Below are 23,801 nucleotides of genomic sequence, written 5' to 3'. Positions count from 1 at the left end.
AAAGAAAATTTCGAGCAAATATATATTTTAAACATTGTGTACAGTAAATTTTTCTTATCTCTAACAATTTAGCCTCTTCGAATAATTGCAAGGAGGGGTAGGTCATATCTTTATGCAACATTATTTTTAGTATTAGTTTTTGTGTTATTTCTAGTGGCTTAATATGGGTGTTATAAATCCCCCCCCATGCAATTATTCCATAAGATACTGATGATTGCACCAATGCATGATACACCAATTTGATTCTTTTGATATCTACTATGTTATTTAAACGTTTAAAAATATAAGATAAATATCTAAGTTTATTTACAAGCTTTTCTACATGATTTGTCCATTTGAGTTGGCTGTCTATTATAATTCCTAAATATTTAACTGTATTCCCCGATTTCATTTCTGTACAGTTAGTGCATAAGACAGGATTGCAAGTATTTTTGTGAAACCTTATACTTAGATGAGTTAAGGGTGCCGCTTTTTTGGTATTATAAAAAGGAATATATATATAGTTTTTTCACAGTTCAGGGTTAGAAGGTTTTGATTGAGCCATTCTTTGACAATAATTGTGCACTTATTTGCATTTTTAGAGACCTCGTCCCAGGATTTACCATGAACTGTGATTGCAGTATCATCAGCATACGAGAAAAGTTTTCCCGGAATACTAATATTACATAGGTCATTAATATAAATTAGAAACAAAAGCGGACCTATAACTGTTCCTTGTGGAACCCCATGTCTCATAGATGCTGGTTTACTAATATTTACGCCAATTTTTGTGGATTGTCTGCGATCAAGTAAATAATTTGTTAAAAGTGACAGACAATTGTTTTTGATTCCCATATTATTAAGTTTTCCAAGCAGTTTATTATGATTGACGGTATCAAAAGCCTTTTTTAGGTCTAAGAATATTGTTAAACTTTTCATATTCGAATCTAGATTGGTGTATATTTTTTTTGTTAGATTAAATAAAGCATCATCAGTACTAAGACCTGATCTGAAACCATATTGGTGTGGTGACAAGAGTGCATTAGATTCTAGAAACTCTAGTACTTGTATCTTTATGATTTTTTCTAATATCTTTGCAAGTTGGGATATCAGCGATATTGGTCTGTAGTTGTCAAGTTTAGAGATCGATCCAGATTTATGTATGGGTACAATAATTGAGAGTTTAAATGCATTTGGGAAAATGTTTTTTTCAAGGCAGGAATTAAAAATGTGTTGTAAGGGCATAGAAATGTGTTGTTTAATAGACTTGATTGTGATACAGCTTAATTCATCTGGACCATTGGCTGTATTTGTTTTAAGATTGTCAATGTGTTTTATAATTTCAGATTCAGTTATCCGTTTAAATTGAGATAAATTAGGAGTATATTCGGGGGTGGGTATGTCTATTTGGGTTGATTTATGTATACTGTTTTGAAATGAGGGATTATTATTTATTAAATCTGCGGCAACGTTTGTAAAGAAATCATTGAATTTATTTGCGATTTTTCCTACATCCGTTATGACTATTTTATCGTCTGTTACAATTTTTTCGGGAAATCTTTTTATTTTGTGTGTTCTATTCGTTATTTCATTTATGACTTGCCATGTTTTTTTAGAATCATTATCAGCTTTTTGCAATTGGTTTGCATAGTATTCTTGTTTACATTTCTTCATAAGAATATTAAAAAAATTTCTATAGATTATGTATTGCTGACGTAAATTTCCATTAGATGGTACACCTTTTACCATACAGTAATTCTCATGGTTTTTGTAAATTTTGTACAGTTTGTTCCTGTGTTGACTTGCAATTATCAGTCCACGCGTGATCCATGGTTTAATTTTTTTATGTTTTCTTTTAGGTGTCCGTGTTAATTCTAGACTATTTTTGATTTAATGATTATTTAATATCGAATAGAATGTATTCAGTGATTGATTTGGGTCATCATTGGATAAAACTTGGTTCCAAGTTTCTTTTTTTAGAGAATTGTTTAGTGTTTGGTAGTTAATTTTATTTTTTTCCACTTGTTGTTCTTTAGTTGTATGATGAAAATTTAATTTACTGTGACCGAAAAAGGTTGGGTAGTGGTCTGTGATATCGAATTTTAGGACAGCTGATCTGGGTATAAAATTTTTATTAGTTTTGAGTAATATATGATCGAGGCAAGAATCAGCGTGATGGCCATATCTAGTGGGTTTATTTATGTAAGACAGATAACCCTCGCTATATATTACATTTAGATATTCGTTTGCAATAGGGTTTAGGATCGAATTATCAATGTTGATGTTTATATCACCTACAATAAATGAGAAATCGGATTGATTGCAATTATTTTCATTTATAAAATATTTAAGTTCTGTAATAAAGGATTTAGAGTCTAAGGAAGGGGAGCGATATATAGCAAGTATAGAGTATGTTTTACTGTTATGTGTGAAGGATAAATGTATGGCATTAGAATACTTAAATTTGGGGATATTAATTATTACGTTAGTTATTTTATTTGAACTGTAAAATATTGAGAGACCATCGTGAGAAGTATGTTTACAGGGTAGTGAGTAAGTCTCATAATCGGAGATGTGGTAGGGTATTGAGTCACGCATTTGCGTTTCGGTAAGTATGATTACATTTGGACGAAAATCTAGAGAATTGAGGAAAATACAGAAATCATCAAAATGTTTGCGTATGCTTCTTATATTTAAATTTATTAAATTGAAATCTGTATTTCCCTCAATTATGTAGTTATTTAGTTCTGTCATATTTTCATAAACCTTAGTGTCTGGGACCGAAAAATCGTCATAGTAATCCATTTTCAAATTTAATTATAAAAATTTCTTACTCTAGTAGGTACATTATTATTGGGTTGGAATGTCGTTAACATCATTTATTCTTATTATAGGGGATTCTTCGTTCTTTCTCAGTAATACATTTCCATCCTTCGTCCAAACGTATTTATATCCCAAAGATTTGGTAGATTTTGTTAACCAAAGAAGTTGTTTATTCTTTGGAGTAAGTTTATCATTTATGAATATTTTTTCAGTTGATTCTGAGTACCTGATGTCCTTGGGAGTGAAGATTCCTTTATTTTTTTTTTGTTTGATGACCTTATCCTTCGTTTCCTTTGTATCAAATTGAATAGTAATAATTTGTTTCACCCGGTTGTTATAGTAATTCACCAATGAGTTATTTTTTAGGAGGTCACTACAGTCTAGTGTCGACATCAGCATTTCTACTGGTTTTCTGATGTCGTCATTTTTTTTCAGTGTGATTCCTTGAATTTCAATGGATGTTTCTAGTGAGCTCTGTTGGATATGGTTTACTGACTGTTTAAGATTTTTTATTTCTTTTTGTAGTTCTTCAATTTTCGATTCATTTTTTTTTTGATGTTCATTGGTTTTTTTTAATTCATTTTCGAAATCATCAATTTTGTTAGAGCAGAATTCTACGCTCTTAACTATATCCTGAATTTCTTTTTTAATGTCTAAGAATATTTTATTGACATCTTTTTTTAGAAAATTTTTTAGTTGAAGGTCAATTCTGTCGCTCATTGTTAGTAACAATTGTTCTTTGAAACATTCTAATTTTTGTTCCATTGTATCACTTTTGGGAGCCATTTTTAAATGATTTTTATTTATTTTGGATATTATAAAATTTCAATTTTGGGCTAGAGTGACATCTATTGGCAGCAACTATTTATGGTGTTTTTGGCAGCAGATTAAGCTTCGTCTGTTGGTCGATAGATGTGATAAGATAAAAATAAATAATCAATATCAACTTTAGTATTATTTATTGCATTTGAAATTTATTTTTATACTTAATTATTAATTTTTATGTATGATGAGTAAAACCGTAGATGATTTAATGTCAAATTGATTGTTTTGAGTATCACTTTTTGTATCCACTATTAATTGTCCAAATTGTTATTGCCAATTTCTAGGTTAAGTTGATAAAAGTTTTTAACTGATATTCTTTTGCTTTATGTTGAACTAATCAGCTGATTATTATTATTTAATTGCTATGGAAAGCCACTGTTTTGTTCACTTTACATTTGCACTTATTGGATACTGAAAAAATATAGTGTTGACAAATTCTATTCAAAGATAGTTAGAATTTGTCAGATAAAGTTTGTTCTATTGGGTTTATTTTTATTTAGGATTCACTAACTTGTGTATCAATTTAGGATTAATTCACTAGAACAGTTTTCTGTTACTATTTCACTTCAAATTCTCAAAGATTTCAAAAAAATATCGGAAGATACTTTGACAGCTGGTAACTGCTATAAATTCCAGGCTTGCAAAAATGTATGTAAAATGTATGTTATGGCATAGTGTATCAAAGGCTTTAGAGAAATCAATAAAGAGTACAAGTACGTGTTTTTGAGAGTTGAGCTGGGTGTTTATGAAATTAGAAAAATTATTAAGTAGTGCGTCACAGCTTTTTTTTTTCTGGAATCCGTACTGACATTCGTCAATGATACCAAATTTATTTAAATATCCATCTAGGTATATTGCTATATATTTTTCGAGAATTTTTTCCAAGGCAGGTAATAGGGAAATAGGTCTGTAATTATTTATAATTGAATGATCACCGCCTTTAAAAATAGGTCTAACAATACTAGTTTTTAATTCTTCAGGTATTTGGCAAGTATCAATTATTGTGTTTATAAAATGAGTAATTACTGCGCTCAGAATTTTTACATGTTTTTTTATATCATACATACGTATTTGGTCCAATCCTGGTGTTTTTGAGTTTTTCATTATTTCGATAATAGATTCGATTTGTTTTACGCTAGCTCTGGGTAGGTACATAGAATGCGGTAAATCGTCTAGCTGGCACGGAGACGCACGGACATCACATTTGTGTAGTAACTCATTTACTCCATCATCAAAGAAGTTAGCAAAATTTTCTGCAACTTCATCCGTCGGTTTGGTCTTCAAGAAATATTTGGATATAACTGCGTCACAACTGGATTTGTTTTTTCTTCCTAATATTTTGTTTATTTCGTTCCACGTTTTTTTTTTATATCCTTAAAACAATTATTGAATTTGTTATTAAAGTATGTTTTTTTTGCATCTAATATTTGCTTATTTAGATTATTTCTGTATTTTTTGTAGTCTTTTTCATATTTCTTGTTTGTTGGCATGTTTTTCCATTTTCTCCATAATTTATCCCTCGTTTGTATATTTTCTATGAGAATATCGTTCATCCAACTTTTTTGATTATGGCGATACGTATTTTTTACTAATTTTGTGATACTACTTTTTTCGTAGATTTTTTTAAAGTGTGATTTAATGTCTTGATATATGATATCCGGATCAGTGTGAATTTGAATTGAGTTCCAATCAGTTTTTGTAATCATTTCTCCAACTTTTTTTTCAGATAGTACAGTGTTGTATTCATGGTGCGATATTTTGCTTTTGTCCTTAGTATAAAGGTATACAGACACGGCAGTTATATAATGACCTGCTATCCTTGTTTCACATACGCATGAGTTAATTTCACACTTTTCTTTTTTTCTCATATATATATGTGATCCAGACACGTCGCAGTTGTGTAGGTAATTACCACCGCTTCTCTCGTAATGTCATATATACATTTCACTAGACCGTAATTAGCCATTAAATTTTCGTATTGCAGAATTATTGAGTCGTGTTTATTTAATAGGTTTAAGTTAATGTCTCCAAGTATCAAGATGGTTTCCTTAATATCAATGTTTCGTATTATATTTTCGAGCCGTTGTAGGAAAGTTTTTTTGTTCGTGTTCGGGGGTCGATATAATGCAAATAGATGTATGCGTTTGTGTTTGTTTACGGAGAAGGTTCCATAGACGCACTCGAATGTATTAGCTATTATATCTTTTTTTTCGAATATATGGTTTTCTTTAATATAAACCATAATCCCGCCTCCCGATCTTTTTGTTCGGCAATAATAGAATGAGTTAAATCCTGATATTTTGTATAGATTTACACTGTTTTCGTCTATCGAGGTTTCACAGAGTATTATAATATCAATTTTATTTAGTTGACTATAAATACTTAGTAGGAATGTATTCCAGTACTTGGAGATAGACCTAATGTTCAAATTAACGACAGTTATTGCTTTATCGCCTGTTTCATGTTTGAATTGGGTCCAGTTTTCGAACTTTTGAATCCGTTCATATTCTATATCTGAGGTCTCAAAATCAATATTAGACGCCATAGTCAATTTTAGCTAAGTCCTTTTGAAGGGCTGCCTAGTAAGCCGGACAGTCCCTATCTCCGGACGGGTGGTTTGCGGGCTTGTGAAATCTCGTGCATGTCGCGCAGACTGGTTCCGCAGTAGCAGAAGGGCATGTCTCACGGGTATGTCCTTCCCGGGCACAGTGCCCACATCTCGTCGTCTCCTTGCAGAACTTGTAAGAATGTCCTATCATCTGACACTTTGAGCACATGTGTGTTCACGAGTGTGAAACATTTTCTATACGATTAACACAAATCATCATGTAAACCGCATAATTCATGCACCTTAAAATGTATAACAATAATTATAAAATAACTCTACGTTCGGATGAAATCTTTTTACCGCTTTATAGCATTTATATATGCATTGCTACTCGATTAATAGCATCAACCGTCATCACAAGTGTGATCGACTACCAATATAATGAGCATAGTTTTTTTTTTTTAACCACGTACCAAGGTACTTTTGTGTACTTTCAAATATGCTCCTCCGGACGTATAAGGCACTATATACTTCTAGAGAACCATATAATCGAAATTTTCTGTTATTTAATATTTCTTTATTATTTTTTTCATGCTATAACAATAAACAGCTGATGATGTATCACTTTCTAACTACGGAACATTAACCCACTTTGTCATACGTATGTAAATAAGCAAGGTTATTCGACTTTTTGTCTCCAAAAAACACATATTTACATACCGATGACAGACGTGTTGCATAGTTAATTTCAAATTACCAATTCACCGCTACAGATTAGCGTAACACATTATATTTCTAATACCATAATGAACACCTTATTTAGGTTACCTTATACATGTACTTCTTTAATTAAGACAACTGTATTATTTATGCTTATATTGCTCTAAACATTTCATACTCTAGTTATAGCTCACTATACATTTATATTTTATGTCAAACAAATATTTCTCTAAACGCAGAAATGTTTCCTAAGCTAATTATGACTACATATTTTCGATTCAATTATCATGTACAATGCTAATTTCAAGTTTATCATAAATGATAGGATTAAATATTTTTATATTCTATTATATAATAATTTCATGACCAGCGCTACATAGTACGCACTCTGCGTAAAAATCATGCAGTTGCACTGAACATAGTTCAGCTTACAAAAATTTCACGATTTATACAGTGATCTAAACCACAAACTGGAATCAAACTTTGATTTCCATGCACCACAAAATAATAAACAAATGCTTCGAGCAATTAGTTCGTTGATGCACCTGACACCGCAAACGCGGAATATCAGCAAACTTTTAGTTTAAAGCTATTTTGTAAATAATTTAAAACTACAAACAACTTATTATAATTAAACTTAGCAATAATACCTATAGTTGTTATAAGAAATCTAATACTAGTAAACAAAACGTTATGTTTCCATTTCATCACATATTATAAATATTGTATTAGAATTAAGTACTCTTGCTGACCATCTATCTTCTAATAATTGCTAAGCCAACAATGCCTTCCAATGTGTTCCCGAAAACGTTGCAACTTTAAACGCTTAAAAAACAATTTGTCATCTCACCAAGTCCAATCATAACTTCTCTGAACATTTCTTACTCTCCTGGACACATTGGAGGCTGCTCACATTCTGACTGAAGGTGCCTCAGTCAGGATATGACCAATAAATATGTCTTCTGTTTCCGGACACCGTGTATAATGCAGAGAGGTTTTGCGAGTGTTTCGGCACAATTAGTATAATGTTCTTTACTGTATTAAATAAATAGGTTCTTTTATACGAAGTTAACTGTATTAAATAAATAGGTTCTTTTATACGAAGTTAACTGTATGAAATAAATAGGTTCTTTTATACGAAGTTAAGTTTATTAATAATTCAGTTGTTTATAAAAGTACAGTGCAGTCTAACTGCAAGGAAGGAATCTACAAGAATGCCCTCCCGCGCTCCCCGACTGCCCGCTGCCCAGCAGAGTCGGAAACGTTCGACAACCCTCGGCTATCTCCGGTCGTGCACGAACGCCTATATGATATACTACACCCTTCCCTCTCTAACTGCAGCGCTACGACTACTATATAACAGAGATATAGGGTCCCTAGTTACCGCTTTATGTGGTAACCCTACGGCTAAAACCTTATCATTATCAACAATAAACTTGAAAAAACCTATAAAATATACCACACACATAAACTACATTTTTAAACTAAATATTTCACACAATTAATAATAAGTACATAATTTATAACTCTTCAATAATGTTGACTTGAGAAGTAGCCTGCTCTTCTGGGGTATTTTGTCTGGGCCGAAGTCGATTCGCCCACGGACTCCTTTGTGTTGGTATTGGTGATGCTCCTGATGGTCCTGGCCCAGCACCTTCCACATCTGCCAACCTGAAATCAGGAGAATACCCCTTAAAACCACGTAGTAAAACCGAGGTCTCCAACTCCTGAGGGTCGTTCCAACTGATCTCAGACGCGGACTGCGACCCGTTGAACTCCTCACCCCAGCTTACTGACAGCTCCCTGATTTGATCCAAGTGTCACTTCCACGTCACATTCGAATCTCCCACTCTTACAATGAAAACCTTTTTCCCCAGAGACTTACAAATCACAGCTTTTGTCCATAATACTTTATTATTTTGGCGATAATCTCGCACAAGGCATTTTTGACCTATCCTAAATTTGCGAGCCTTGGCTCCACCAAAACCTTTAATCTGTCTATCCTGACTTTTCACAATATTATCGTTCGCACGCTTAACCAACTCTGAGTCTAGCTCTAGCTATCCCACCTTGGGTAGAACTAACCCGTCAAACGAGGAACGAAGCCTCCTGCCTACTAACAAAACAGCGGGTTCAACACCCGTCGAACAGTGAGGCGAGTTTCTATAATCTAACAGAAAATTCAGTAGTTTTATTCTATAATCTTTGTGTAAGCTAGAACCAACCATCACCTTTTTAAGAAAACCTTTTACAGTTTTCACTGCGTTTTCTGCTAGTCCGTAACTTTGCGGGTGCCTTACCGGTGACGTCATAAATTTAATGTTATTTTCACTCAAGAACTTCTTAAAATCTTCACTCGTGAAAGCAGTACCATTGTCTGACACAATCAATTCAGGGTTACCAAAAATCGCAAAAATTTTTCTTAATTCTAAAATGGTGTGAGTACTATCTGCCTTTGTAACCTCGATACAGTCTATCCATTTAAAAAATGAATCGCAAATTACTAAGAACATCTTGCCTGATAAAGGCCCACAGTAATCTATATGCAAAAGACTCCACACTCTTCCTGAATTCGGCCAAACAATTAATTGACTCTTTGGTGGTGATTGCCTATTAATAGCACAATCCTGGCATGATTGAACCGTCTTTTCTAGATCCTTGTTCAACTATGACCACCAGAAATACGCTCTCGCAACGCCTTTCATCTTGACTATACCTAAGTGCGACGTATGTAACAAGGTTAACACATGACTCTGTAAAGAAGCTGGCATAATTATCCTATGGTTCCAGAATAAACAATCATCTACAATAGACAGTTCGTTTCTCTTAACCCAAAAATTCCATAAAATATTGTCACGTTTCATAGACTTAGGCCAGCCCTGCCTCAGATGAGTGACTACTTGCTGTAGAACTGTGTCTGAAACGGTCGCTGCTTTAACCGAACGCAAATCTAATTGTGTTCCTTCTTCTATAAAACTCACAAAATCTGCACTAAAATCATCATTGTGTTCCTCGACCGCATTTTCTAACGGCAAGCGAGATAGGAAATCCGCTTGATTATTACCCGATTTAACGAATTCCGTCTTATATGCAAAACTCGCTAAGACAATACCATACCTCTGCAAACGGTTGGCCGCTAGAACTGGTATGTTTTTGTGTTCCCCAAGAATTCTCAATAAAGGTAAGTTATCACCACATAATGTGAATTCTCTTCCGAACAGGTACTGAAAGAATCTATTCAGCCCGAACATGATTGCTAAAGCTTCAAGGTCTAAAATGCAATACTTTTTTCCGCGCTAGTAAGACTACGTGAGGCAAATTCAATCGGCCTCATCGAACCGTCCTGAAAAACATGAACTAGACACGCCCCCAAACCGGATGTACTCGCATCCGTATATAGCTTCAACGGTAATTCGGGAAAATAATTAGTGAGCACGGCGTTTTCACTCATTAAACTCTTTACTGTATCGACAGCCTTTTTACACTTGTCAGAAAAATCCCATTTAACGTCTTTTTTTAATAAGTTATGCAACGGCTCTAATATCGAAGACATTCTGGGAATGAAGTTCCTGTAAAAGTTTAAAAACCCTAAAAGGCTTTTTAATTGGTGCACATCCGCTGGATATGGTGCCCTTTTAATCGCCTCCAACTTGTTAGGTTGAGGTTGAATGCCTTCCCCTGATATCACATAGCCTAAAAACTCAATTGACTTCACGAAAAAATCACATTTCTCCGTGTTCACACGCAAACCGCACTCTTTTAAGCGATTGCACACCGCGCGAATATTCGCCATTAAATCTGCCTCGTTAATGCCAGCGATAATAATGTCATCTAGGTAGAACGCAACACCCTTCAGACCTTGCAGACAACCCGCAATCGTCCTAGCAAAAATTGCAGGCGCAGATTTGAACCCAAATACAAGCCTGTTATATTGAAAAAGACCCAAGTGCGTATTTATAGTCGTGTATTTCTTGCAACCCTCTGCTAACTCCAACTGTGCGTAAGCTTGCTTAAGGTCGAGCTTAGCGAACAGTTTGCCTGAGCTAACTTTATGAATGACCTCATTAATCGTAGGCAGACGATATCTTTCTAAATCTGTCATGATGTTCAAGGACCTCTTATAATCAACACATATACGAATATTCCTGTTTTTCTTAATGACCGGAACAATGGGTGACGCGTACTCGCTACTAGAGACTGGAGATAAAATTCCGTCCGCCACCATAGATTCAAGTTCTTTCCCGATTTTATCTTTTAACGCGAACGGTACCGGTCTCGCGTTATGAAACACTGGGTTTGAATCCCGATTGACTTTAAAACATACTTTATGTTTGTTAAATTTCCCTAATTTGTCTGAAAAAACTTCTGGAAATTCCTTAAAAAGTTCCCTTTTTTTTCATTCACTAAAAAAACTGAATCACGATTAATCGGCGCAATTCGCAAGTCGAAAAGTTCCATGAAATCACGACCCACAATTAATTCTGAATCCTTAGCGACAACTATAAAATACATATTATTTTTAGTGTTGTTGTATGTTACCGAAAAAATTGATTTACCCACGATTTTTAATGGATAACCGTCGTAACCAGAAATTGTACGCTTGTCAGTTGACAACTCTATATTTTTAAACGATTTTTAAAAAACAATCTCAGGAATCACCGATACACTCGAACCGCTATCTACCATAGCTGAACATGAAATCTCATTTTTGTTGTTTGTTTTTGGGGTGTTATGCCGTGTTGCGCTAACTCCTTCTTTAGCCGACGTTTCGGACAGCGTTGCAGTGTCCATCATCAGGGCAGATCTGGTAGATCCGAAGATGTGTCGAAGAAGAACACATCTTCGGATCTACCAGATCTGCCCTGATGATGGACACTGCAACGCTGTCCGAAACGTCGGCTAAAGAAGGAGTTAGCGCAACACGGCGTAACACCCCAAAACAAACAACAAAAATGCTTTTGGCCGTGAGAATCTAAAAACTTACATGAAATCTCATTGATTTTAATCTCGACTTTATACGGACTAATAAATGCAATGTGCTCTTTATAAATTGCCTTTTTTACAAACAACGGAGACACTTTATTATTCTTACACATATTTTTAAGATGACCCACTTGTTTACAGATGAAGCATTTTGCGCTTTTAAACTTACAATCACTTAACGCGTGATTCGCTCCACAACAAGTACATTTCTTAAAACCCTAGAATTTCCTGACACTAGGGCTTCTCGACCGTGAATCCGTTCTTGAAATCTCCGGTTTCCCTCTAGAACGCGACCTTTGATCCCCCCATGTATTCGTCTTTTTCTTGATTGTACTCACAAAACTACCTACAGAACCCTCATCCTTGACTTTCACCCCTAGATGGTCCAACCCCGCAATACTAATCGCCAGTTCCTCCATCTTAATGAAAGACAGACTAGGTCCCTCCAGATAAATTTTTTCCTTTGCCCTCCCAGGGATCAACCCCAGAGCAAACACATCCGCTAAATTCGCTTCTAAACGCGTCCCAAATTCACAAAATGTGCTAAGACCGCGTAATCGCACAGCAAAGTCCTTAGACGACTCCCCCTGTGATTGTTTAGCTGAAAAAAACAATTCTCGTTCCCTAAAAACCGACTTTGGCTTCGAACAATGTTTTTCTAATAATTCCAATAAATTATCGAATGACGTATCTGTGACCTTGGTAGGAAAACATACATTGATCAAATAAGTGAGCGTTTCAGCTTCGAGAGAGCTCAACAAATATGCTCTCTTTTGAGATGCATCGAGTTTGACGGTTTTCGTGTCATCACGGATCAGCAGGAACTGCTCAATCCTCGGGCGGAAGATTCCCCAGTCATCACGTAAGTGGCTAAACCGCGGGATTCCACCTGACTCCATAGCTGCCAGATGCCTGGACCGACACCCGAACCATCAATGACACAGCAAAAACACCAACACAACTCGACAACAATAACCTCCAAAAGAGAAGACTACTTAACTCAACCAGGGTCCACGGCGATGGGCTGCTTGGCTAGTTAATTTACTGACTGCTTGGCTAGTTTTAAGGTCTTCCTTCTGGTCGGATTGACCGTCTTCCTTCCTTCTAATCTTAATAAAATAGACCGGAAACTTCCTCCACCGGATGGCAAGTCTTCTTTCCTTCTAGATATTAAGATCCAGCCACCTTGGCCTGAATTTCCGTAACTTCTTCACAACTGATGCTCCTTTCTCCGGATAGTCCTTCCACAGAAGCGACCAGATGACGTTGGACAGATGTAGTATTCTCCGGATGCAGGCGGTGATGGCAGGTCAAGCGCGGGTCTGTGAGTCGACGCCGGGCGCTAGTGACCGGACTCGTTGACTGTCAGGCACTGGCGATCTTGGCAATCAGTACTCCAGTGCTGACGGGAAGGCCGAAGGTGCGATGGACCTTGTAGGCGGTTGAGCGGGAGTTGAGCAGACCAGTGAGGATGCTGCGTGTCCTCGTGGTGGTCACGGAGCGTGGATGAAGCGCTGGTCAGAGACGTTGGAACCAGGGCGCTGTAATCCATGTAGCGTTGGCCAGGGACGGCGATCTGGGCCAAAGCGCTATGATGATAACCCGATGGAGTCCATGAGCAGAGCCCGGAAGAATGTCCTTCGCGCAGGTGAGGTGCGCGGATTATCACTCGTTGAGCACCTTGTTAACTGATGGCGGATTGATGACTGACTAGATTCTTCATGCTGTCGTTTTTAAAAGGTGAAGAAGCTTCTCGAACAATTTGGTTGCTATGTAGAATTTTTCAAACAAATAAATAAAAGAACATCCAAGAAGCTTGTTTGGAAAAACCGAAACTTCTAGAATTCAGTTCGAATGAAGTAGTGGCTTACCACTACAGGTAGTTCCGTAAATGACACAATAGACCTAACACAAATCGTCGCCGTAGATGCCAAGAGAGTCAAGCCACAAAACCAGAAAGCTGAGAAAACGGCCCTCAAAGATTTTTGGCTACAAAAAAATCACATTTTTTTGTCATAACTTTTTTGTTTTTAAAGATAGAAGAGTGTAATTTTAGACATAGATATTTTGTGATGTTATCTTTTTATTAGTTAGATTGAATAAATGTAAAAAACAGTATTATAAAAGTTATTTGGGTTATATCTCTTGACCACTGAATATTGAAATAAACAGATGGTACATTTGTGTGGTAGTCAAAAGAGTTAAGCCTCTTACGCCTGTTGACTACTGAGAATTTGCGGACAAATTACTAACTTTTTTTGGACTATACTCTAAACTCTAAAGGAAAGTCTATTAACTATCTAACCACCGCGCTGTTTCTCTAAGGGTTGAGCAGAGAGGATGGACCGCCAAACAGAGCTTGGCACTGCTTGCTTCATTCACATTCATACATAACCCTTCAGTTATTCTGACTCATGGCACGGCCCGACAATAGTATCTGGTTCACTTAATCGCGCCAAGTTTTTCTCAGGAGTCCTCCTACATGTCATTGTTCATCCACTCTACATGCTTCGTTATTCCGATCACACGCTCAAACCATCCTTTTCTTAATTTTTCTCATCACGCTTACATTATTTGCAAATTACCACATTTTTCACACAATAAAAACATGGTTTTACCACACATACACCTCAGAGATCTTATTTGTCCAAAATTCATTCAGACAAGATTTGAGATTTTCACGACCAAAAGTATTAGCGATTGATTTTTGGGGTATTATGCCGTGTTGTGCTACGACCTTCTTCAATGTGTCGAACAGCGTTAGTGTCCATTATTAGAAGAAGGTAGCGCAATACGGCATAAAACCCAAAATAAATCAGGCTAATCTATCATTCTACGCTCATAGTATACTTCCTCTGCCAGTTCTATGCCTCATTGCCATACACATTAAGATTGGTATCAGCATTCCATTTTTTGCATTTTAAGTCTGTGAATGTACTACTGTATCATCCCTTAAAATTTGGTCCATAGTCAAGCAATCTATCGTATGGTTACTATGTTTATACCTGTTGAAATAAAGTTGGCTGAGGTACATAAAAAAAATTAATACAAAGTTAGATTCTGAAGAAAATATTTATTACAAAAATGTTATAATAATTTTTAAATTCCATCTTCTCCGTCACTCTCCGAGCCATCATTCTCCCGAGATGGACCGTCCTCAGGCTGCAAATTTTTATAAAAATCATGATAGGTGGACGGAATGCTGCCTTTATCACACAATTTGAGTAGGTCCTTTAATTTGTCTTGGCCTATTTTTGGCTTTGAAAAATACAGTCTTTCTACTTCTACGCTTGCACAGGATAACGTTCGAAGCCGTCTTCGCTGAATGTTAAGGGTATCAAAGTCATTTCGGCTCAATTGATACTTATAAAAAACAGTAGTGGGTTCACCTTTTCGGTATTGAAACCACTTTACTTTGAGCCACTTTAATTTGTCTCCATTTTCTGATATATTTTTGTTTGTCATAACTTTATTGCTGTATTTTTTATAGTTAAGGAAGTCAGCATAATCCATTTCCACAACCTTGTGGTATGGTTTAGAAGTTTTTGCAGTACGGGCAACAACGTACCATCCATCTGGTGTGAACACGTCTATTTTTCTTCCTCGGGCCTCTATTGTGGAGTGCACAGAATCGCACTCCATCTCTGAGTGCCCTGATTCCATAAATTTTTGATTGATGACGTCAATCGGCAGCTGTTCCACTGCACGTAGGAACATAGCGGATACTACTGAGTTCCGATTTTGACCAGAAGCCGTGTCCGAGTACAGCGTCACTACTTTTTTGGGGCCTAATGACACCAAGAGGTTCCACAGACACGTAGCGATCTCCGAAGCACCCTTTGTGCCCACACCTTCGTGCCACATGTAATTCGTTGCTTGTCTGGAAGCCAGCTCATACACCGTGAAGTTATACGTTTTTAATTTTTTTGTATAATATAACTGTCCCACTTGTAAGCTCGGAGTCAATAATATTTTTTCCAGATCCATAGTGAAGCAACTGATGCTAGGATCATTCATAGCTTGGGCTTTGTCAATTTGTTTGTGTTCCCTTGCTTCTGTTTTTCTTGTTAAATGAAGATTAAATTGATCTTCGTCTCTTGACTTCTCTTCGTCAGACTTATTTTTGTACTGCGTACAAAAATCACACTGATCCTTTTTTGGTGTGTGAAATCCATAATTGAATTCTGTCACAAATATTTGTTTGTAGAAGCCGAGCTTTTCTGGTACCACGTTACGTTCTTTACAATACTCAACATAGTCTAAGTAAATTCTTGTCTCGCTCAAACCAGATGGCAAGTATTTTCTTTTACTGCTGCTCCGACAGTAATGCGAGGCAACTACGGGCAATGACTTGATGTGGTCCCTGATTATATTCCTAACTTCCTCGGATTTTTTGTTTGGCGGTTCCTTGCGACCTCTCTGATCTATTTCAGTGACACCTGAAGGAGTCAACTTTTTCATTGCACTTTCAACTTTTGTTCCCGAGATGACAAAGGTGGCCAAAAAAAATTTTTTGCACACTTGGACTCTCTCTCCATTTAACATTACCGTATATTCGAATGTATGTTGTCGTTTGATGGTGTCTCCACTACGGTATCGTCGTTTTACTGGAATACAATTTACATTGCCACCAATGAAGGCCCATCTCGCTCTGTCGGAATCCAGACTCAGATAGTCAGCCAACATTTGCTCCTGTTGAGATTTTCCTATTTTGGATGCGCAATTATAATGGCATTTACAGCTAACATCTCTAATTGTCCTTGCTTGAACTGTCTTTCCGGATCTGCTTTGGTATTCTTTACCTGCCATTCTCAATATCTTTTGGGAATTCCGTTTCCATTGGTTTGGGGTTCTCTTGCGTTTCCTACTTAAATCATCTGTCTGTTGGTTGCTTTCCAATATTTCAGAAAAAATGGATGTTCCTGAGGCATTAACGTGGTGTTGATTTGAATGTTCTTGCCTGTTATTGTCTTCATTTTCGGAAAGGTTCACGTTCAAGTCTGTAAAACCGAACAAAGTGGTTTATTTCTTTGAAACACTGAAATAATTATTGAATTTTACAAGCAAATGATTCGCTGATAATCACAGGTTTTACAAGCCAACATAACAACTAGTATGCAGTAGTATTGTTAACAAATAAAAATACTGACCTCCCACATGCGTGCTTGGAGCGAAGCTTCGGAGCTCTGCGTATAATGCTGGGACAGCAATCTCATCCGGAACTTGCATGCCACCGTTCTGGCTGTGTTCTGCACATCCAGCTTGCACACCATTTAGAGGAGAGCCTGTAAAACAAAACAAAGTAGTTTACTTCTTTGAAACACCGAGATAAACATTGAATTTTACAAGCAAATGCTTCTCTGATAGTCACAGGTTTTACACAGCCAACATAATAACTAGTATGCATTAGTATTAATAACAAATAAAAATACTGACCTCCCGCATGCGTGCTTGAAGCGAAGCTTCGGAGCTCTGCGTATAATGCTGGGACAGCAATTTCATCCGGAACTTGCATGCCACCGTTCTGGCTGTGTTCTGCACATCCAGCTTGCACACCATTTAGAGGAGAGCCTGTAAAACAAAACAAAGTAGTTTACTTCTTTGAAACACCGAGATAAACATTGAATTTTACAAGCAAATGCTTCTCTGATAGTCACAGGTTTTACACAGCCAACATAATAACTAGTATGCATATTGTATTGATAACAAATAAAAATACTAACCTCCCACATACATGCTTCGAGAGACGTCCAGATTTTGCATGTTCAGGTCGTGTTCTGCACGTCCAGCTTGTACAGCATTCCCCTCAGAATCTACAAAACAAGTAAAACTGTCAGATTGTCGCATTGTTTTCAAACAATCGGAATCAACATTTTTAACTAGATTCTTACCTTTGAGGTTATGTTGATCCTGTGGATTTAAAACTGCTGCATCCATTTGTTTAGCACGTGAAGAACTCATTAGGTTCTGTGGATTAGCAGCTTTAGTTGATGCAATCATTTGTTTGCCACGTGAAGATTCCAATATGTTATGTCGAACCGGTGGATTTAAAGCAGCTCTGGCTGCTGCAACCATTTGTTTTCCGCGTGAATGATTCATTTCTTATCACTGTTTCACTAAATAAAGTTGAAAGTACAAACGTTTGTAGGCACAAAACGAAATAAAGCACAGAATCGCTGAACGAACCGAACTGATGTTGTATTAAAATAACACTGACCGACGCACTGAACACTGAACTGACAGTTCGCGATTCGCGATACTGTCGTGGGCGCAGACGTATGTGCAAGCGTGAACAAACCGACACGATAGGCATTTTGCTGAGTTAGAGGAAGACAACACTATAAATCATTGTCGAATGTGAGTAGAGGTGCGCACGCTTTCGAGAGAAGTTTGTGTTGCCAATGGCGTCAAGCCACGCATAAAATTAAATTATTGGGAAGTCAAAAGATCTATGTGGCTTGTCGTCATAGACTGCTTTAACTTGTGTAAAATTATTCGAAAGTCAAAAGTCTATGCGGCTTGTAGTTTTTGACTGCTTTGATTGTTTTCATCGATGTGTGTTAGATCTATTGGCAAATTTCAAAATACTCAATAACGGAGTGTTTTATGGCTTAAATCTTTTGACCACGGCAACTTTGAAGGTTTTCAAACACTTCTGCATACTTAACTCATTTTCGCCAAATTTGTGGCTTGACTCTCTTGACATCTACGGCGACGAAATATAATAGACTGAGAAATTACTTATTTGATCTCATAGAGTATAAGGTCTTAAATATACGACAACTCCACCTAAAATTTTCGCTAATACATTTCCTGTTCAAATATAAAAACAAAACTCTCTTACAACATAACTACATCACCAGAACAATAACCAACGGTCACTACAAAGTACCTTCACTACATACCAGGTCAGCTCAAAGACAATTTTTATTCCTAGCTCCTAAAATCTTTAACCTTATCCCTGAAAACCTAAGAACCGTTAGTCAACCCCATTCTCAAATGGATCCTTACACACGGAATACATTACAACTAAAATACCCATTCGTTCTACACTCTATAAATTTAATCAACTTTCAGACAAAACATAATAAATCCTTATTCCCTTACTTGGCGGTATAGTATGTACATAATTAATTAGTGTGATCTATTTACTAATAATTTTTCATCTTCTTATAATTCTCTAACTTCTCCATCCTCTTCTTGCAACCCAAACTAGCTATACATCACTTTTCTTATTTTTCTTTTTTTATATTATAGTAATGTATAGATTCTATGTCCGCAAACTGTAAAATTCACCCGCCATAACACAGGGTCATCCCTAGCATGGAGGATGAAATATCACAAAAAACCACATGTACTCTCTAAATCATGTATCCATAAAATAAAATTAATAAATAAAAATCACTAATCAATCAAATCTCTGTAAACCCAGATATTCTTAGTAAAATCTCTTATCTATAAATCGCAATGAATCATATTTATTATCTGAAGTAATTTTATAAGTAACACATTAAAAAGAATATATATTTACCAACAGAGTTGATTTTCTGTTCACGTGCCACAAAGGTGATGATGGACTCTTCCGTGTCTTGAGGAATAGAATAAAATAACAACGAAATATCAGAGTTTACTCTGAACTGACTTACAAAAGTCACTGGAATTCTGTCAACCACGTAAAAGTCTTCTAAGTTTTCGAAAACTTTGGTTCCCAACTATCATTAATATGAATGGCATTTTCGTTTAACTTTATAGTCCAGTTATTTTCTTCTACTTCAGTAAATCTGTAATTTTCATTGTAGCACTCTTCACCGAAGACATCATAAGCGAAGAAAAACACGCAGAACGCAATTTTTAAATACATTTTTTGATAAAACACCGTCTTTAACTGTTGAAAAACCCAACTGAACTGTTAATAAAATCAGAAGTTTCCAATAAAAATAAAATAAAGATAATTTTACATTACTTTAAATTACAATTTAAAATCACAATAACGATGTTAAACATCACTGAAATGCTGAAAAGATCACTGTCGAATTTATATCAATTATTTACTACGATGTAGGAACTGAAAACCAATCAAAACACTACATAATTTGTTATAGATGTTCTCAATTCATTGTAAACATACTCCAAAACAAACGTTTCAATTTTAAAACACTCTAAATGTATAATTTATCACTATAATTATAAAAATCACTTCTAAAATGTGTATTTTTAATATAAAATTCTTCGATTTTAGCAACGACAAAAAACTGACTAGAAAAACTACAAAATTTCTCGTAAAATTGCCAAAAATTGGAGCAATTTTCTAAAATAATTTTGACACGTGAATATTACGTCGATGACGTTTTGTTTGACAGAAGGAGAATCGTACCTCCATTGTTTATTTTTGATGATTAACCAAATGATAAGGACCTTATCTGGTATCGCATGCAATTTTACCTACTTAAATCAATATTACATTTTTCTTTTTTTATTTTCTTATCTCGTTTTACAAACCTATGTACCTAGACAGAAATCGTCAATTTTATTGAGTAGTGTTTCTACAAAGAGAAAAATATCTAGAATTTTCTTTTCATGAGACAAGTGATTTTAATTGAACTAACTAACCATCACGCTGTTTCCCCGCAGGAGTGGGCGGAGAGGACGGACCACCAAACAACTTCTCGCCTCAATCACGTTCATACATCGTCTCATACATACTCTTCTATTATTTTGAATCTTGACATGACCCGACTCGATTATCTGATTCACTTGATCGTGCCATGTCTTCCTCGGGCGTCCCCGATTTCTGCTACCATTCGTATTGGCATCATTAATTTTCCTTACACTCCTTCTTTTTTCGTTCATTCGCTCTACATGCCCAAACCATCTAAACGTCCCTTTCTGAATCTTACTCGTTACGCTTACGTCAGCCTTGCACTCTTTGCGGATCTCCACATTCCTCACAGGATCATACATGGTTTTACCACACGTACGCCTCAGAGAAATCATTTCAACAGCATTCAGTCTACTTTCATTCTTTCTTTGCCAGTTCCATGCCTCACTTCCATACATCAGGGTAGGTACCAGCACTCCATTGTGTACTACTAATTTCGCTTCTTTGGATAAGTTATTTTTGGTCCCTTAGTTTTAGCGACTTCTGTTGAACGTATTACTAAAATCTCAAATGTTTCTAGAGGGATCCCCACAGACGTAAGTGTTATTTATATTTATGATAAAATGTGCGATTCTGGCCTCGGCCCGCAGATTCAGAATGCCTGTTTGAAATAATCAATAGAATAATGACTACGATAAATAGCTTAAACATTTCGAGAAATACGTAAATGGTATTTGATTAATTTAAAGTATTAGAAACCGTAACATGGGGCGACATTGATCATCCTGGTTATCTGCGTAATTCTTGCTACTACTCGGAAGTTACTCGATTCGTAATAATGGTTTTATTTCGGGCAACGTCGGTATGATTCGTGGAGCGAAAATGCGTGTAAAATTAACCCAACGTGACTGAGGTCGGGTATGTCATACCCGAGAAGTTTTAAAACGCAGAATTGTTATGTTATTGTTGCCATGCAAATCCCGTAGTCACTGTAGCTGGATGTAAAGGAGTGGGGGGCGAGGTGCAGTGATGTGTTTAGTGTCGCGCTTTCGCCAATGGATGGAGTCCGTCACATAGGGTTATTTGATTTATATTAAGACTAAGTCATTTTTTTCTATTTATATAATTAGAATAAATTATAGCAATGTACAAAAAATGTTAATATAATCATTTGTTTTGTATACATTTTTCAATTCATGTTCCCTTACATATTACAATACAAGCCAATCATTTATGGGAATTTCCCGTTACACGCAAATCTCTAAGTATTTGATTTTTAATTTTTTTATTAGAAAAATTAGTTGTTTTTTTCCAACCAAAAATATGGAAAATCATTAGTAATTGGACATCGATTTTAAGGCTAAGGACTCACGGAGCGATTTTTACCCGCGTCCGCTGCGGTGGCGGAATGGAGTTTTATTTTCAAAACTCACGAGACCGCTCTTTTTTGCGGTGACGCAGCCGCCGCGGTCGCGGTTATCGCCCGCAATCTTGGCGGTTGATTATCGCAAGACGGGCGGTTGCAAGACTGAGTTCCACTAACTCGCCCGCCAACCGATCGCAGAGCGCGCGGGGGCAACCCGCCGCGGCCGCGGGACCGCGGCCGCGCCGCCGGTACAAGATGACCGCGGGTGCAGCGGGCCCCGCAAACAATCGCACACGCCGCGGGCGTAAAACGCGTCGTGAAATGTGCTTTAATTTTTTACATACATATCTGCATTCTACAGAGGCTGCAGGCCCGCAACCGCGGCGGGCGCGGGTAAAAATCGCTCCGTGAGTCCTTAGCCTAAGTGTTATTTGAAGAAGAAAAAGATAAATTTTCGAATGATAATAGATTAAATTTATTAATTTAGAAACAGTGGTAAACTTTTAATGATTCCAGAATGCAAGACTTGGGTACGAACTTTGATAGCAATTTTCTTGCCTAAAAAATAAATTGTTTTATATTTGTATATAGATTTTATTATCGTTCCAAAATTTTTAATTAATTTTATTATCGTTCCAAAATTTTTAATTAATTTTATTATATAAAAAAATAATTACGAGATAAAAAATTATATATAAATATCTAATAACTGCATGCTACAACGTTCCAACCTTCTTTTTTTTTTTTTTTGGGACTGGTGTATCATTGTAATAAACGGCCTCGTGGTTGTCGGAATCCGGTGGTCGAGGGTCCATATCCAGCAAGCAAATTTTATTTGATTGATTTGTATTATTTCATAAATTAATCATTTAAAATAATATATGGTTTACAGGCGGCACCTTCTAGAGTGGAATATACTCTGAGCATCGCCCCGATGTGAGATCACCATTCAGAATTGAAACGTTGCTTCTAATGGCTTTAGCCGTGGATGGTGACCAGATCTTAACACCTTCAGTGTTTTACAGACGGCACGTTCTAGAGTGGAATATACTCTCAGCATCGCCCCGATGTGAGATCACCATTCAGAATTGAAACGTTGCTTCTAATGGCTTTAGCCGTGGATGGTGACCAGATCTTAACACCTCCAGCGTTTAGGGTCAAATATGATAGGGCGTCTATATTTTATAAAAGTATTTTTATATATTTATTTCTATCATGCAGAACTACATAATTAAACAATAATAATTTCCAGTTTTTCTCAAATATTTATACTGGTATCCGTTAATAAAATCCTAAAAATATCCAAAATTAAGAACTCATAATTCTCGCCGCTATTGTAACAACTTGTTTAGCAAATTATTTCTTATTTTTTATTATATGAACAAGATAAAAGTAAAGGTACAGTTTTCTAACGAATTATTTAGTAAAAAAATTTCGAAATTATCGAGATCTCTAAATTTAAAGTAAAATATTAAGTAAAAATGTGGTTAGAGTTTTTGACAACATTTTTCACGTTTGATATTAAAATCCTATTATTTAGAAATAGTAATGTTTATTTTAAATGCACACATTAGAAAGATATGTTTTATCTTCTTTCTAAAACATTATTTGTTTTTAAGGAAATTAAGAAAATAAGATGTGTTTGAATTACACATAAAACATTGCAAACTGAACAAATGTTTGGAAAGTACTGAAGGGTTAATAACCAGGTACTTCCCAACCTTTCTCTTACCTATCTTCTTCCCTTCCCCGGTACCTTCAGCATCACAACATACCCCAATAGGGGATGCCATAGTCTCACTGGCTCCAGACGATTGGGAGCAGGCCCAAGGAGTCTAATGTACATCGGTTATCTTTCTCTTACCTATCTTCTTCCCTTCCCCAGTACCTTCAGCATCACAACATACACCAATAGGGGATGCCATAGTCTCACTGGCTCCAGACGATTGGGAGCAGGC

The 23,801-nt window shown here is 36.2% G+C and overlaps 1 protein-coding gene across 2 annotated transcripts; it reads right to left on the bottom strand.

The window, feature by feature from the left end:
• Positions 1-14,931: 14,931 nt before the first annotated feature.
• Positions 14,932-18,590, bottom strand: LOC149414457 (uncharacterized). 2 transcript variants are annotated; one of them, XM_089643824.1, is made up of 5 exons: positions 17,770-18,590; positions 17,602-17,691; positions 17,315-17,449; positions 17,029-17,163; positions 14,932-16,878 (listed from the first exon to the last, which is right to left on the bottom strand). In XM_089643824.1, exons 1-5 carry the CDS (start codon positions 17,975-17,977, stop codon positions 14,978-14,980), a joined length of 2,469 nt encoding a protein of 822 aa, XP_089499950.1. In that variant the 5' UTR covers positions 17,978-18,590; the 3' UTR covers positions 14,932-14,977. The 2 variants fall into 2 exon arrangements, with proteins under 2 accessions (XP_089499950.1, XP_089499948.1); XM_089643822.1 differs by having other exon boundaries at positions 17,602-18,590.
• Positions 18,591-23,801: the final 5,211 nt, after the last annotated feature.

The sequence above is a fragment of the Hesperophylax consimilis genome, chromosome 20 (genome assembly GCF_061612785.1).
Source record: "Hesperophylax consimilis isolate HC1 chromosome 20, BYU_Hcon_1.0, whole genome shotgun sequence".
NCBI lineage: Eukaryota > Metazoa > Arthropoda > Insecta > Trichoptera > Limnephilidae > Hesperophylax > Hesperophylax consimilis.
The sequence above is the reverse complement of the archived record's forward strand: the minus strand, read 5'-3'. Positions and strand labels throughout refer to the sequence as shown.